General features: G+C 45.2%; 1 protein-coding gene across 4 annotated transcripts in view; it reads right to left on the bottom strand.

Moving 5' to 3' along the window:
- hipk2 (homeodomain interacting protein kinase 2) overlaps positions 1 to 17,968 on the bottom strand; it is a 59,450-nt gene that overhangs the window by 17,153 nt on the left and 24,329 nt on the right. For all 4 annotated transcript variants that reach the window (XM_029841288.1, XM_029841287.1, XM_003967179.3 and 1 more), the window contains exons 3-4: positions 1,246 to 1,369; positions 545 to 664 (exon numbers count right to left, since the gene is read on the bottom strand). In XM_029841288.1, coding sequence (XP_029697148.1) covers positions 545 to 664; positions 1,246 to 1,369 — 244 coding nt within the window. The remainder of the gene's footprint in view (positions 1 to 544; positions 665 to 1,245; positions 1,370 to 17,968) is intronic.

Here is a 17,968-nt window from a genome sequence, read left to right as displayed (position 1 = left end):
GCTAATCTAACATCCAGGAAAGTCGACGGGGGACACTTTGATACCGTTTCGGAAGACACACGGCTGCAGTCCCACTCGCACATACAGCAGAGTCGTATTTTAGCATGGAAGTTCATTTTTCACAGTGAAGCTATAGATGCTATTAAGTCAGAAGGAGTTAGTGCGCAAACAAGATAACATTCTGACTATGTGTCTTCCCCTGAATAATACTGTGATCTTTTATCATCAACAATTCCATGCCACCTCTAGTGCACAGCGACTTCCAGGTTTTCAGAAAGGCCTTATTAGTGTTGAGAAATCTTAGCAAGGATGTGACAAATCTGTAACACAATTACCTGATGGTGTGCTTGAAGCCCACAGACTGCTAACTTGAGATAATATGTTTATAATAGATCATTGTAGCCTGTCGTTACAATCAGCTCCGGACAGGACAGCACTGGGCTTCATGGGAAAACAGTGTCATAGCCGGAATATCAATTACAGACGTCACCCAGCCCTACGCAGTTTGCTTATCGTCGCTGTGTCTGCGTGCTGTCAGCCGTACCTTCAGTCTCCAGAGTGGATACGTGGAGTCCGGGTCTCTGTTAAAGAACCTCGTGGTCTTTGTTCCGGCACTCAACAGATATTCGGCCGGCAGACCCTGCGTCTGCGAGATGTACCGTATCTGTGACACAAGGGATGAAAAATGCATCAGAGAATTTTCACATCACAAGTATGAATAAACTGTAAATTGCATCATATTGCAGGGGGCGGACGGAGGGGGGGGGGGGGGGGGGGTAGTTGGTTAAGTATGTCCAAAAACTTTAGGATGGGCGTTGGCTCAGGCTAGAATATCTGTCCGAAATATGCAAGGCATGACCTCAGCTCAAGACTCTAACACTGATTTGAAATGTTGTTTAAACGAAGCACTTGATAAAGGTTTGGAGCTTTTTTTTGGGGGGGGGGGTTCAGGATTGGAGAAGAGCTCGCTTAAGGTTTTCCAGTGAGCATCATCAAACTGATAGAGAATGTCTTGCTCGGGAGCACAGGGGCTGTGCTAATTGGACAAGTGGCTCTGTGGCATCTGTTCAGATAAACAGGGAGGCTGTGCGAGAATCTTCAGGGGCTGTCAGGGGGATTTAAAATATATCCCATCCGCGTGCACACACTCATGGAAGGAGATGGGAACATAACAGCACACCATGTCTGATTCATTGGTATGCTGGTAGGATCCTTTAAAAAGGCAGAGGAACCATTCGGTGTTACCTGATCATACTCTGAGGCCCCTGGGTAGAGGGGCCAACCTAGGAAGAGCTCGGCTATCACGCAGCCCAAGGACCACATGTCAATGGCCTCACAGAAAGGCAAGCCCAGGATGATCTCTGGAGCTCTGCAAATAGAGGGGGGGGGGATCAGTGTGGTTATGTATCAGGCATTTTTGCTCCAAAAATAAAATATACTCTGCACACCTCGAACAAAAGCCGAGAAAGACTTCGAGTGTAACAATATGCAATGCAAAAGCCCCGTGAGGCACCCTATTTCGCACTTCGTGTGTTTTGATGGAGAGCAGCCCGGTGTAGTACGCACAGATGAGAGCAGGATATTATTGATGAAACCTGTGTAGGTGTTAGCTGGCAAATTTCCACAAACGTTAACAAAAAAAAATAAAATCCACTCTCAATAGACAGGAAAGACAGAAAGCGTTAGTATCCCATATAAAGACATATTAACCAGCGGTGTTGCTGAATAATTTAATACCCCTAAAATAACTTTAGATCTAGTTTAAATAAAGCTACAGTCGATAGGGCGTTCCTTTTATCCAGGAATTTGTTTGGTTGATTTTCCAATGCTCGGCTTTCTGATAAATGATTAATGAAGTGCAGGACAAATCACTGAGCCCTATCAAACATGGGGACAGAGCAGGGGGGGTGGGGGTGTTTGCAGGGCTTTGCAGGAACTCTGCCATGAAAATAAACCCAGCACAAATATTCTGCAACGCACACATTAACCTTCATCCCAGAAAAACACTAGAGGCGCAGGGGCAAGAGATAAATGTCCACTATTTGATCAAAATAAGAAATGCGGTTTCACCTATTTTAGTGGCCCAAACAATTCCAGACTTTGGTGCCACATGTTTCCTATCCTGTCACAAAGACTAATGCTCTCTTTTGAGCGCACGTCTCTGATGGGGCCTAAAAATAAGAGCAGGACGACTCTGCTGGCGCAGAGCAACTTCGCAGCAGACCTTGCTGGAGCTCATCACTGTTTCTCTCCACCATGGTATGGTGGTGAAATTGAGTCACTTAGCTCTGGGTAACCCCCAATAGGAACATACGGAGCTGTTGCCCAAGCTCTAATTTCAATTTAGCCCAACTTCTGAAATCCCGTTACATCTATTAATAACAAGCAAACAGAATGACGCACAGATCAGAGGAGCTTCAGGCTGACTTTAGAAAGTTGCTCATTCAAAGCCATGTTCACAGGGCTGCTGTGACCATGGTAACTAGGCTAGTGTTCCCCTCTAAGCCTCAACAGACTCTGGCAGCGTTTCAGTCCCAGGGACAGAAATGAGGGGGTCTGGCCACAGTCCTGCTGGAACTCTGGGTAACAAAAGAAGAGAGAATGTGAGGGGGGAGAGCGAGGGATACTGTGGAACCACGTCACAAGTAAATAAAATGAAATTGACACTGTCATGTCAATTAAGTGTAGCTGTTGAAAGATCCACTCCTTTGCTCCCCTGCTGGAGTGCAGATTTAAAACACATTTAGAGGAGGAAATATATGGAAATAACAAAACTGGGAAAAGCGGAGGATGGTTCCTAAGGAGCAGAAAGTGAAAAATAAAGCAAATGAGTTGAGAAAAGAGCTGCTGCCACAGAGGCTGGTTATTAGGGTCTCAGAGGCAACGGTGGAACAGACACCAAGACAACCCTCTGGCAACCGCATCTTAGAACACCATTACGCACAAATACAAAGACACCTTCACACACAATGAACCGAGGCGTCCATCAAGGCGCTGCCAAGAGGCATAAAGGAGCCTGCTAGAGGGCGATAGCAGCAATGAACAGTAAAGAGTACCAGAAGAGAAGGGATGGACACCAGCCATGAGGTCAGCGTGGTTCTCCTCTAACAAGCTGTGAGAATGGCTAGAATTTCAGCGTGGACGCAGTAAACAGCTGCACACATGTAGCCCAGAGTCCTCGGTCTTCTAAGAAGATTGTTCCCATTTTGTCTCCTTGCAATTTGGAGTTTAGCACATTTGAATTCCTTGCAAACTGAAGTGAAAGAGTTTAAAATGAGAAAACTAGCAAAACACAACAACAAGCAGCAGCTTGTAAAGATTGATTATTATGTTCTAACATTCTTTAAACTCTTGACTCTTTGCATATCGTCTATGAAGTTTATATCTAGAGCAGGCTGCACTCCAGAATCACCACAGAATGTGCATTCTGCACTATTTTTATGACATAATGGAACCAATATACTGTAGCCCCATCCCTGTGCCATATGCCCATTCAGGCTGCAGCACATTTATCTTCTAAACAAGATTTAGACATTCCTAAAAGGAAATAACGAACTTAGCATATACCCCCCCCCCCCCCTCCCTATTTACTGCACATGAAGATGAGAACCCCAAAAGGTCATTGGAATTTGAGCAAACACAAATATAAAGTATGTGGAGAAAAGTGGAGGCCCTTTTCAAATCATGAAACTTTGGAATTGTTGGAAATTCCTCTCTTTTAAAATGCGCTGCAGAGCAATTGAAAAACCCTTCAGTCAAAGAGGAGCATCACTTTATCCTGTTACTCTAAAACTGCACTAACCAGTTTACTATCACTATTCTGGTACTGACAGCTGAGCTCAAGTGAATAACATCAGCTGATATAAATAGTTTTCATAACGTTAGAGAACTTACATTACAGTGTAATTAGAGCTACAGGCCTTTAGCATTTCTGAGCTATGTGCCATGGCCACATGAACATCATTCAGAGATTTGCCAGTGTTGATGTTATTGTTGGATGGATTTCAGCCTAAACCTTCCAAGGTTGTGCTCCGGCGCTCCGCTTAGGTCGTTCTCATGACACCTCTCACTCGTACAGTTTGCTCCTCCCAGTCAGAGGAAGAGTGAGGTACAATGAGCGAGAGAGGAAAGAAGACAGGTAGTAGCACCACTGCCCTTGATATGAAACCACAAAAGCAAAATTGTCTCTTCCAGCGCGCTATTGCAATTGCATGCAAAGCACCTCGCAGCTGTCGCTGATGCAGGCTTTTCACTGGCAGTGATAAACAGAACTTGCTCTACTCACTTCCCTTCCTGAGGTAGCACATCAGACACATCATACACAGCCTGTTCATCCAGATATTTTTAAGTTTTGTGCTAAAAACAAAGCCATTGTCACGCAAAATCGTAGTAAAAGTGATTTTTGCTCTATTTTCACCTAGATAATACACTTAAAAAACCCATAATGGACACCCTGCGTTTAACTCTTTAGTCTCATTCTCTAATTACGAGTCAATATGAAGCAATACTGACCGTTGGTTGCTGTTCAATAATCACTCATATAAATAGTGAAATACTGAATAAAATGGGGAATTAATAATGGTGCACTAAAAATCACCTTATACAAACCTAAAATGATTTATACTTTTACCAGAATTGTGTATTAGTTAGCATGTTTGCCTTTCAGTTAGAAAAGCAATTAATTTGGTAGTTTAAAAAAAAACAGAATATTGGAGCAATTTTGTCTATCAGATCTCATCCCAATAAATCACAACAGCGCAAGAGAGAATCACCAGGATACTTCATTCTTGTCCCCCAGTAATCTGCAAAATTGAGTTTTGGGTTGAGCAATTCTGCATTCAACTGGCAATTTATCACTCTTTAAGATGCACCCCACCTCGCTCATCTCCAGCTGGCTTAGCTTGGACAAGCAAAGCCTCCCAGAGGGTGAAGAGCATCTGTAGACCATCGATGTCACATGCAGTCGCAAACCAATGGCTGTGCAAAGGACTTCTGTGGGACCCAACTGCACAAGAGGTCTCAATATTATTCTGCCTAGTGGCTTTGACAGCATTGGCCCTTGACAAAAGGAAAATAGGAGGGAGGGAGAGAGAGAGAGTGTGTGTGTGTGTGTGAGAGAGAGAGAAAGAGAGAGAGAGAGAGAGAGAGAGAAGCTAAAAGCTAGCGTGGTCACTGATGAGCTCTGGTCCCTCTGGGACCCAGAGATGGCACAGCACATGAATGGTGCCTTTCTTCTACCATCCCAGACCACCCCGATCCTCAGTCTCTTAACCCACCCCCCTTTGCCAGCACACCCTACCCCTATACCTCACCCAGCCTCATTGCTCAGCCTCTTCCATGCAATGTCTCTGCCAGCGAAACCCTTTTCAAACCACTCAAACTAGGGCACAGAGGCCAGGGCTAGCACCTCCCTCCCCACTCGCCTGTCCGCCCTCTGCTCTGCTGAACCGTGCCTGCACTCAGCTAGCCTGCCAGGCCACACACACAAGGCTGACATCACTGGCTGTGTGCATGTCAGGATGTATCCATCAGGCTGACCTTCCCTAAGCATGGCTCCAGATGGGAGACTGATGGATCACTGGAACCCCGCAGCATTTAAACACACATAAATGCACTCAGACAGGGGCTGGACAGTACATGGCAATTGTTTGATCTTTCCTTTATCACACTTTATCAATTATTTAATTGGCAAGCAATATTGTGGCTAATAGCACATACAAAGTTAGTGGTCATGTTGGGAACACTGGCTAATGATGGCTAATAGGAAGAAATAAAAGCACAACATAATGACATCCAATAACTTTCGTCCCCTCTCTCTCCGATTCTACCACATTTCTCTCCTTGCCCTGCCTCTTACCAACTCTCAATCCCACGCTTTGCCCTTGCCTAATGTAAAACTGCTCTGGTCGATGCTGTCAATGACTCTTGGCTCCCTCTGGGTATTCATCTACATATTCATGCCCTCAAAGGTTCCTCCACACACAGGCTCTTTGGAGATGCGCCATAGGAGAAAAAAACACTTTTCTAGATATATTGCATGGTGGTCACAGACTGTGAAATCAATGTGCAGAGCTATATCCCTACTGTGCACCTGTGGCTCACCCCGTCCCCAAAACACACCAATTCGCTCATGTATCCTTATGAGCACACCGCCTTGATTTTCATCAGCAGAGTGTATAACATAAGCCTTTGTTCTAAATCTTTCCAGCCTAACCCTGTATTTAACAAAATCACAATCTAAATGCAACAAGGACTGTAGACCAGTCCTCATGGGAACTACTTATCCTAACAAAGTGCATTTTTTACAGCGCCTCTAGTTGGCAATTACGCTCAAGGATGTTTTCCTAACTAAAGGTGTTCCAGGTGGTTTGACTGTGGAAAAGACAAACTGTGGGGTGTCTGGACAAGGCCAGCTTTTTTACGGGGCCCTTGAGAAATGTTGTCTGTCTCCCCAAACAGGGATAACATTCTTTGTGTTCAAGGTCCTAAGCACATGCCTCCCCCTCTCTCTCTCCCACTTTCTGTTTTCCGATGCCTCTTAGAAGAAAGGCATATTAAAACGCCAATGAGGCTGCCGATAGCTCACCTGTTAAAACGCAATGAATGCTGGTGAAAAAAGAAGCCAAGACTCGAATTGTGCATTAATATCTTACAGGACAGATTTAAAATATGGATATTGGTGTAGGCGCCTGACGGGTTAGGGTTAGCGGAATGCTGAATTGACAAAATCTGCAGCTTCCTTGCTGACAACACACAGTAAAATGGAGCACGGATAGCATTTGTGCTTGTACTTTGTCCCCGTTCCCTTGCTCAGTCTCAACACCTCACATCTACACCCCCCCAAGGTATTTTATGTAGTGAAATATTTATTGGGCAGAGAAGCACCTCTGACACCGCAGCAGATCGACGCAGTATGACAGGGTCAATATTAGCACGCAGGATACATCACATTTTCTCACATGCTGCTTTTCAAATATTTATGACAGCGGTAGTCGTATTGGATTTAGTGTAAACACAAACTAACGTTTTATTGTCCTGGCAATACAATTGCTGCTATATTCCTTTCCCTCGCTCACGGGGCCTTTATTAACGATTGTAACAACACAAAACACAAGCCAGTGCAGCTATGACACTGATTTGTTCTTTGTTTTGATTTCTATGCGACATCTCATTGTTCTCTGTTGGTAATGACCCCTGTCCTGTAGTTATTATGCTTCAGCATGCGGCTGAAAACTAATGCATTTCTTCCACCTGCAAACAGCAGGCTACCCCCAGCCTCATCTCTGTGCTCTCTGTGCTCCCCACACCCCTCTCCTCGCTTGGCGCAGGGGTCAAAGGGACAGACGCTGGAAACACAAGGAGAGAAGCTGATTGTGAGTCCGTATAAAGAAAAAAAAAATCCACACATCACACAGCATCATTTCTGCCTCTTCGCCTGGAGTGCCTGGAAAGGTTTGCGGTCAGCGCCTGACATGCACTGATGCTTTCAGCACAGGGAAGGCAGAGGAGTCTCTGCAGCATTGTTAAGATTGTGGACTGACAGTCAGACAGTATTAGGTCAGCCTACCAGCCAATGGCTAGACAGTGTCCCAACCCTCAGGCTGGCAGCTCTGCTCCAAGCGCCTCAATCAGAGTTAACAAATAACTTATAAATGAGTAATTGATGTCATATCATCGGTCTTTTTGAGGAAGTATTAAAATGTTGTTGTGGGTGACGCCTGTGTGCCCTATTGCTCGTCTTTCTTAATATCGAGTTGCAACATTCCCAAATGGAATAAGTGTCATTCAGAGAACAGCATTACTGGATAAAGTCAAAAACAATGATGTCATAATCTGCTCAGGCTCAAAACCTACTCTGCAAAACCTACTCTTTGACCCTGATCAAAAGTGTGAAGTGGACATAAAATCTTTTTATTAAAGAAAAAAGCACAACCTTTCAACTGTTGGTCAAGCTGCTCACACTTTCATCAGCCTCACCGACTGCCCCCAACTGTTTTTCTGCATCTTCTGCTGGACGTTATTGCTGTTTTATTGCCGGCATTACTCCAGCAACTGTGTTACTCCGACACAGACCAGAGAGTAAAACCGCAGGGCTCAGCATCGACATGCCCCATTTTGTTGATTTAGGGTAACTAAGACAGAGATCAAGCGATACTGGGAGAACGAAGGGGCGCAATCGATGCAGGTGGAGCCATACATCACGGCTCTGTCGTGAAACAACAGATTTGAAATGCGGGGACTGGAGAACGTATTGCCAGCCGCCGTGGGGGGAGCCATCCCGCCACAGTAATGACACAGGTCTCCCTGCCATTCAGCAAACGCACAAACACACACCCAAACCACACATCCGCAAACACAGTTTCAATCAAAAGCGCTGCTCTGCTTGACTAGTTCCTTATTTCTTGGACAAGTGAAAGAGTGCACGGGGGAAACACTTACGAGGTGGCCTGGAAAGTTCCCCCACCTTACACCTCGCCCCGGCTTGTTCCGAATTTCTTTCCCTCCGCCCGTACGCCCACATCAGCCTTCCTCTACCACTGTCTGTCGTTTGACGACTGCCTTCCTTCCTCCAAGCCTGACAGGCAGTAATACTATCTCTGGCCTAATCAAATCTGCTCTGTGTGTGTCTGTGTGTGCGTGCGTGTGTATGTGTGTGTGTTTGTGTGTGATATGAATTATAGGAGTTGGGGGCTGTGATGCTTCACAAAATGCTGCAAGGCTGCAAAGAGCCATACAATAAGTAAAGCACACATAGACCCTACGAAGCAGGTCCCTGTCAAGAAGAAAGAGATATTGTATAATTTATCATATTTCTGCTGGTACCAGTCCATCTTTTTTGACTGTGAGTTTGTTTTTGAGGATAACAAGAGTATAACAAGTCACCAATAATTAGCCAGTACATTGACTGGTACAGGCTGACCGCCCTTGTTGCCCAGATGTGGTCAAAGTTTAACTCACGATCTACTGTATTGAACAGGCATCCTTAAAATGATCCTTAAAATGCACGCAGACGTCCCCCCTCCTCTGCAAGCGCTGCCCTCTCAGACGCGTGTCCCTCTATCTGCCCCGGCATGCCGCCTGCCCGCTGGGCCTTCAGACACTTTTAACGCCGTTTGTCACGCCGCATTCTTCACTGACAAGAATTAGAAATGTCATCATGTAGATGAACAACAGCAGGGATTATCAGGGCTTTAGGGAGGAATTTGAACAAATAGGCCATTCCTTATTACCCTGACCAGCAGCCGGGGTTTAGACAAATGCTGGGAAGTGATATAGTAATATGTGTGGTCAGGTTTGGAAGACAAAGACATGTCACGAGGTAGACCAGATTCCGTCCGTGCATTCTTACACAGTGCTTGAGTCAGCACCAGGTGCACGATACGTATTTGGGCCTTTCAGCACCATAGTTTATTCGCTGAATGCAAGTCTATTTTTTTCCTCCCTTTCCTCCTTTTATAATAAAGGAAGAGTTTAAAAGAATGAGTCACAACGACAGGTAATTAATTTGGCCGAGCAACAATGCCCTGCAGTCATTTGTAAGTGCAGTCATAGCTAATCACCTCTCTGTATTGTTTTCCCTTCCTGCTGCCCAACAGAGTGATAATTTTCTCCCATCCCTGCATAGAAGGTCCTCCATGACAAACAGTGCAGGCATGCACGGCATTTAATATGCCATGCATTTTCGATTGAGGAGAACCCATTTACTGTACAGCAACAATCAATACTGCATTATCCCTTTCATGTAGCTATACTTGAAGATTCAATTGTTATAGATAGAATTACACTGTTATTTTTGCCTCAGTCAAGCACATAGCTTGGATTTTATCTATACAGGCACTGTGGCTGCAGCTCAGATTTGTATGCCAGCTCCTGGGTTCCATGCTTGCAGAGGTGGAGCTCACGTAGATTTATGTGTGTAATTAAGGAACAGGGTGACGTACATGTTCATGCTCATCTTAATTAAGCTTCCTCCTTGTAATGATCACTGCAGTGGATTCACTAAGAGGTCCATGAGAGTAAGAGAACGCTGTCAATTCATAGCTCTAAATCCAGGTTAAAATGAAGCTTAAAATTACTGCCACATTATTCCGACCTGTAGTAATAGAGTTTTTTGCATTACAGTTCTGAGGTAAAGCAAGGCAATGCAAACTGCACTCACATCTTTGCATTTCTTTGTCAAGTTTAACACCCAAACAAGGAAAGATCCGGATTGACAATGTGAACGATGCTGGAGACTGAAGGCTGCAGCTGTTAATGACAGACAAGATTCTTACTTTTATTATCAACATACAGCGAAGAGTTGACGACCCCCCCCCCCCCCCCCCCCCCGAAACATTCCAGGAAGATATGTACGTGCTTTACCAGCCTATTACTGGTGGGTGGTTGTCTTAACCAGGTGTTTTCCAGTCCTAGAGCACCTTGTCTAGAGAAAAGACCATCCGTTATCTCTGAACACACACACACACGCGCACACACACACACACGTAACAAAATCATTCTGGCTCTGAAGCTTTCTTTTTGTTCGGAGTCAGAGTAAACAGTGCAGAGCTGAGCTGCAGCGCTGAAGGTGCCTGCGAGGGTCTGTGTGAAATTCAAACCCGCACTTCAGGTGACACATTTACGATTTTCCAAGGCAAGAAATCATGTTGCACTGAAGGCTGTGTATGGAAGAGTTCTAATTTTGTTTTAAATGTATTTGTTTCCCCTCTTCCCCTCTTTTCTTCCTGGCTCACAACTTTTCTTCTGCCTGCTGTGTAAGCATTTAGATGGTGGCCCAAAAGCACATAGCGGGAAATCGACACAGCTCTGACCTCTCAGGCAACCCAAGCACAGCCAATCAGATCATGCCTCACTGATACATGAAGTACTGTAACTGGTTGTTGGAAAGGGAATAGAGCAGTGGGGGGGATGCTAGCGGTGGGACTATCCGCTGCAGTGAAAGAAGAGGGTCACAAAAGTGTGACTACTCCTTTTCTCAATCTTTTTTCCACTCTAAACTCTAGCTGTCATCTCCACCTGACATGCTCATCCAGAACAAAGCTGAGCTAATCTAACTGGTAGAGCGGCCACATTTCTTTGAGGGAGGTCACAAGGTGTAATCTGGTTCTGTCTCAAATTCCAGACATCTCTGCTGAGTGAGAAGAAAGAGCTCGCCCTAAGCCCTCAAACAGGAAATGAGTTTGAACACTGTCCTTTTCCTTGTTATTGGGAGGAACACCATAGGTTGATGGACTGAGGCAAAAACACACAAAATCACCCCTAGCAGTGACCTGACGGCGGGTACGTGTGGGCACACACCCTCCTCTGAGAGCAAGTTCACAGCTGCATGCCGCAGGCTTTTGCTATCGCCAGCCTCATCCCAGACTCACATCAGCCACATTCCACAGTCTCTGCAAGCCCCAGGGGCAGCTTCACAGCTGGGTGCCACGCTGGACTGCTCCCGACCTCCCAAGTGCAACACACAAACCATATTACAAACACCCTGAAATGGAACGTATCCTACTTTCACCCCTGCTTCAGTATTTCACATCGATCACAGGGAGGGGATGACTGTCCAGCCCCTGTCGCCTCGGTCCACAGCTGACGAGGTTAGAAAGGAGTAGTAGAGGCCACGGATGATGACGATTCACCAGAATGTTAATGAGTTCCTTAAAATTCCAGTCTCATCCAGTGGAGAATCAATTAATTCCTTTGCATTATTGCTTTGTTTAAAGGTGAGCCTGTCCCAGCGATGCGGCAAATGAGACCATTTGCAAACACAGACAGAGGACCCCACAGGTATTCAAAAACATCTGAATTTTTCACGAGTCTCCTCTCAGCGCAGTCCTATTTTCCCTCCAGATCAGAGGGTGCGGCTTTTACCAAGCTATCAATACAAAGTGACACTGAGCTTATTGATGATGCAATAAACAGTGATCACATGATTTAAGAGCGCATTTAAGTATTATTTTTAAAGTAGAAAAGGCTTCAGCAGTGAGATGCAAATTTAAACTAGGGATCATCGTGTCCAGTTCAGTAGCTCTCTGACCCTCCTAACGCAGGTAAAATGTCCAACAATAAACTTTCAAAGAGCCAATCAGACGGACAATTCAAAACTTCCTGAGACAGGAGGAGCCGCCGCAGCCTGTTCCTTCTATTCGTGTGGTTTGTGGTGGTGCCAACAAAACTTATTGTGCACAGCAACCATTTGCACATTTGAACAGGGCATATAAATGTGGCGCTTTTGTGCATCTCTGTGCGTGAGGCGGGGACGTGTTTATTGGCGTGTACAGTTGTGTTGTCTGTAAATAGTTAGAGCCAAGCTCTGTTTCATCATTCTAGCAAATGTCACGCAGTATATCAGTCTTACCGCATACCATTTCCATATCTGTAATAGAACAAGGCCCTCTCCCATGGGAGAACCCAAATAATGTGTTTGCAGAAATAAGCATGTGCACACCCAAAAAAACACACACATCTCTGATAGGCAGACAGAAAACTAGATTGACAAAGGAGAGGGAGCCATGGCAAGATTGAAAATGTGTATGTGAAGGTGCCATTTCTACCATGGATGCAGGTTAGCAGCTAAGACAACTCATTGGCAGAGGATTTATCACTCTCCTCAAAGAGACCTGTTTATTTCAGGCCTCTGACAAAAAGCTGCAGCACCGTACGGGCTTATCTCCCTGCATCTTTAGAAAAGCAGAGCCCCAAAGAGCTTCCTGGTACTCCACATGCCACTTTCAATTAGTTCCACAAAGAGAGTCTTCCAAAAGGAAGATGGGGCTCATTACCGAATTCCTCTTTTATTCTCAGCTTTGAAATATAGATCGGGAGGTTATGTGTAACGGTGGGAGGCCCTGGATGTACCCCTGTCTATCCATATAACAATGGCCCAATGCAGACTGCCGCCTCCTGGTTTTAGCCACTCCTCAAGTTCAGCCGCCCCTATAGCTTAGCCCTCTATCTCCCTATTAGCTTTCTCCCTCCTCTTCCTTCCCTATTCCCTTTTTTCTATCTCTCTCCATCCTAAACAGGCTTGCTCTCAGCACAAAAAAAATGCAAATGGGAAAATACCAGCTCTAATAATCTGATGAGAGAGGAGCGAGCAGTAGCGGAGTAAATGTGGATATCATATCACACAGTGGTACTATTATAGTAAGCAGAGACACGGAGGCAACTGCTGATAAGGCGATGCAAATTCATTCAGGTATTCTAATTGCAATAAAGCTTTGAGATGGGCCTCCATGGAAATCATCTGGTGTACAGGAGTTTATTAAGGTTTGGTTTAAAATTCAGAAGAACTCAGTGATAACAATAACAACAAAAGTGTCGGTGCAGTTAATATTTCAGATAGTTGGCCGACAAAAAAAGCAACAGCCGCATTCGCGCTGAGCTTTACCGTAGCTGGACAGAGCACAAGATGCTAATCAATGTTTCCAACAGCAACATGCACCAACTGTTAATGTGCTTTTTACTGATCATTATCTACAGATGGTTGCACCTCCTGTATGTGTGCAGCTGAGGCAATCAGCATTCACCGACAATGTGTTCATACCAGTAATTAACAACTTTTATTAGCACTGTCCTCTGCATAAAGAGTTCATGAGAATATATGCTTAAAATTAGGTAAAATCCATTTAGAACTGCGCATGGGAATATGAAAACGATGAGCGACATAACGGCATGACTGCTTTCTTGTTGACTGGAGGTGACGGACAGAGTGCTTGAGGTATTGGGCCAGAGATAATGATCAGGTGCATCAAATGTGACAAGGGAAGGGAGGAGTGAGTGTTTGTAACGCTAGTGTCAGGAGTGGGGGTTAGGCGTCTAGATTTGCTCTTGATGCAAATCGCAACAATCTCAGGAAATGCCTGGGCCTTGGCTCTGGCTAATAGCCATGGCAATAACAAAGGAGGGCTTCCTTTGAGTGCAGAAGCGAATTAAACCTTAGTTTAGAGTTTTCTTGGAGACCGAGGGATGTTATAATTACCAAGAAAGCCTCACATCAGCACTTTGCATGCAGCCTGTCCTGCTCTCGAAAGCCTGGCAGAGGAAAACAAATGTATCTAATATTCTGGGAGAAAGGCATTCGCAACGTAGCAGAGGAGTACTCAGAGGAAGATGAAACAGGGGGAAACGGGGGGGGGGGATGATACTGAAGGGCACGGAGAAGGAAAAGAGCAGAAACCAGGCAATGGGGGAGGACATAGATGGAGAGAAATGCGGGGGTGTAATGAGGGGAAAGGAGGTGGAGAATGATAGCCTGTCTCTCCAAACTACTCCATGCTGGCAATGAGGCATCTAAATGTACACACGCTATTAGCATACTGACCCCACCCTTCTGCTCTGCCCCCCCCTTCCTCATTATCATCATGAATGGTTCATGGGATGCGGATACGCGCACACCTCATTTCCTATAACATGCTAGCCTAAATGTCATGCCCGTGAATAAACAAGAACATGGAACGAAAGGTTGCATCTGCACGGTTATGTGCAAGTGGGCTCATCCAGCCAGTTGCCAAAGGGTTAAAGCTGGACACATTTTATTAATGTGGGTCCGTGCAGTGGAGCATATTGCATGTAAAACAAACAAGGCTAGCTAATATGCAAAAACAAGACATCCTTGGATTTACTTTCTTTCTCAGGGGAGATGGAGGCAGGGTCACTATCTCAGTCAGGATGGCCAATATTAAGCTATGAGCGATGTGATGTGTCTTTGGTGGCTGGTTCTCTGCTTGATTTATGTCATCAGCCCCCAAATTTTCACAGAGTGAAGGAGACTATTTATTTGCTATTTCTTAACCAGGTCTGCTAAAGACTAGCAGGCTTTCCCTGCTCTGTCTGGTTTTAGTTGACATCCTTCTGTTTGAAGCTCAGGTCTGGTTGTCTGAACGTCTGCCTACTCTCTCACTGTATGGACGCATGACCTCACACGAGCATCTGACCATGCCCTGGAAATCTAATCATTCAGCAGAGTTGGATGTTTGTTTGTGCTTGTAGACACAGATGTGCACACAGTGGTGCTAACAGCAAGCCACACACAAAGGTCCCACCACTATGAAAGGGGGGGTAGTCTTTCTTATGCTATGCAGCTGTACAGCTGGCTGTGTGTTCACCGAGTGTGTGTTTTATTAGTCACACAAGGCGAGCCTCTTTCACACTATGCACCCATTTCACACTCGCACACACCAATAAAGACACGCAGACATGGACACACAGATGGTTCTACGTCAGCAAGCCAACCTCATAACTCTCTAATGGGCATGCTGTAATTTGGTTAGCTCCTATAATAAAAAAGAAAAACTTTTTTTCCAGCCCAATTACATCTTCATGTTGATGTAATGAGGCTTGTTATTTATCTTTTTTTAACTTTTATTGCCCCTTCCACCCCCACTGCGCCACATATAATAGAATAACAGAATTAATAGACAGCAGTCCTGAAGGATTTGTTTTGTTTTAGGGAAACCGAGAGTGTGGCGGAGCAGCAGTTGCGAGCATTCCTGAGCGATGACATCAGTTAATTACATAAATTGGATCAGGACCAGGCCAACCATGAGAGAGAGATCATGACAAAAGGGCAGACTGAACAGCAAGAAGGACACTGAGCATTCTTTCTGACACCAGCATTCAGCAGAATAAAGAATTACATCACTGGGCCGGGTTATGTAAAGCACGAGAGCTTCCTCCCCCCAACCCCCCCCCCCAAAAAAAAAAAACATTTGAAAGGATGCATTTTCGAGAGGGCTATGCCCCATTCAGCCTGACCACACTTCGTGTTCAGGTCGTCAAGCAACAATCCATAAAAGCAAAAAGTACTTGAAGGAATAAAGAAAGAAATAACCATCTGAGATCTTGGCTGAGGATATTCTTACATAAAAAAAGAACTGATTGGGTCGAAAAAAGCCAACAGAGGGGGTGAGGGATCTTCACCTCCTCATCATTAGGCCTAAATCTATCCCATAGTCGCTTAGAGAACCAGAACACAGATCAAAGCTTGTGTGATCCACTGGTCGTTGTATCGCCCTCGGCCTGCTTTCCCACTGTGGGTGCGAGCCGTGGGGACCTGAGGGAATGCCACGCAATGACCTGTTTCAGGCCTGCGCATACAACTTTCATGGGGTTTCTTGAGCAAAGGGTTAAATCCCAGCCCCAACCCCTGCCCCTCCTGATGCAATTTACATTTCCACTTTGCATGGTGTTCATTTCCATTTGACTGCACTTGCAAAATGTTTGTTTGCAATGAAATCTGAATAGTCATGAGGTGCCTAGGCGCTCTCAAATGGGATGGATCTCAGTCGATATGCGCACTTAAACAAGTTAGATCCGATTTGGTATTTGATTTTTTTTTCTTTTTTTCCGAACGTTTATTTCAGCAGCATTGCCGGTTATGAAAAACAGCCTCCCGCTGTTGCACCAGTAACAAAATCTGAGGCTCTTTGCTCGGACTTTTTTATTGTTTCACGTCTACTTAAAGAGATGAAACCGGGATTGGGCCCAGTTCCCTTCCCTCAGAGGAAAGGCATCTCAACAGGCCTGGTATTGACCACATCCACCAGGGGAGGGAGCAGGTCAATGTAACAGAGTGCAGGGGACCATTTTGGACCACTTAACTATAATCAGTAAATGCACCCCGGCTGCAATTAGTGCAAGGCCACCCTGAGAGTGTTCGTCTGTGTTTTATTCTGCTCCACGGGAACCTTGTAATGCAAATAGCACTCATCACTCCCGGGGTAACAACGGGAAGAGGAGGCGGGGAGGTGTGTTGGAGAGCAGTGCTTCTCTGGGCTTTCCTGTTTCTGGTGGAAATTATAGATAAATCTTTGTGTACTTCTGTAGCACAATGTTCTACTCCAAACAACTCGCTGCAAAATAAACCTTTCAAAACTGGACTCATGTGGTGAGAGAACAAACTAAGGGCCATCAGGCTCCACGTTCCCCCGTTCAGATTCGCTCAGATATTGGGGTATATGCTGAAGGACTATTGTGACTTCTTTCCTGCAGGGCTTTTATTACTGCCTTTTTATCAAATAAATCAGGAGTTTTTTGAAGAAATTTTTCGGAGGCCAAAGAAGACTACCCACCAATGAAAAATGCTGTCGATCCGAGCCTCGACTCAGTGTTGACTTGGCGCACGTCAGGCACACAACCGTCAGCAGAAGGACAGGCATAAAAACGGCGGGCCTTCTCTGCGTAACAGATGCGCCAGCTATAAATGATTTTAAACTATTTTAGTATTCAAGGATGGAATTTATGCATAAATGGATGCACATCTCAAGGATCACAAGAAAACCTGCTGCGCGACAATGATTTAGCCGTCGACTGATTCGAGAGTTGTAGAGTAGGTGTCTCTGAGACTTGTGGGTACATTTAACTGTAAGACACCTGTAAACACGCACCCCCAAGCCCACAGAGACACACACTATCTGACCTCATTATCCCTCAACCACCTGTTTACTGCTCTAAGAGAACAACACCCACATTTACACATTTTCCACAAGTCCACATGGTTTAACCTGCACATATTCTATAGGTGATTTCAGTCTAAATATCTTATAAACTATGGGCGATTCAGCCTAACTGCTGTCTGTTTGGGCGACAGCTTTTGTGTGCAGATTCGCTGCAGCTCCATGCAGCAGCGCCCAACTGTCACTTACATCTGTGCCCTCATGACCAGCTGAGTGGGATGAGGCTTTGCAATCCTATATGACTCCTGGACGCGATGATTGAAATGCCAGGCAGATTTGCTCGGGGGACAAAGGCCAGGATGAGGGGAAGCGTAGGGAGGGAGGGCAGGATGAGCAGAGGACTGAGAGGTGGAGCAGGACGGAGGGAAGATAAAAAAAGATACTAAACAGGATAATTCAGTCTTTCCAGGTATTTGCAGTGTTTCGATTACAGCAGTGAATGTTGACCGATTAATCCAGCTAATGAATTTTATGGCCAAATTCTTCCAATCTTCCAATGAAATTTCACATATTTGTCTCAA

The sequence above is a fragment of the Takifugu rubripes genome, chromosome 9, assembly GCF_901000725.2.
Source record: "Takifugu rubripes chromosome 9, fTakRub1.2, whole genome shotgun sequence".
NCBI classification, from domain to species: domain Eukaryota; kingdom Metazoa; phylum Chordata; class Actinopteri; order Tetraodontiformes; family Tetraodontidae; genus Takifugu; species Takifugu rubripes.
Note: the sequence above shows the minus strand (reverse complement) of the source record. Positions and strands in the feature narration are given on the sequence as shown.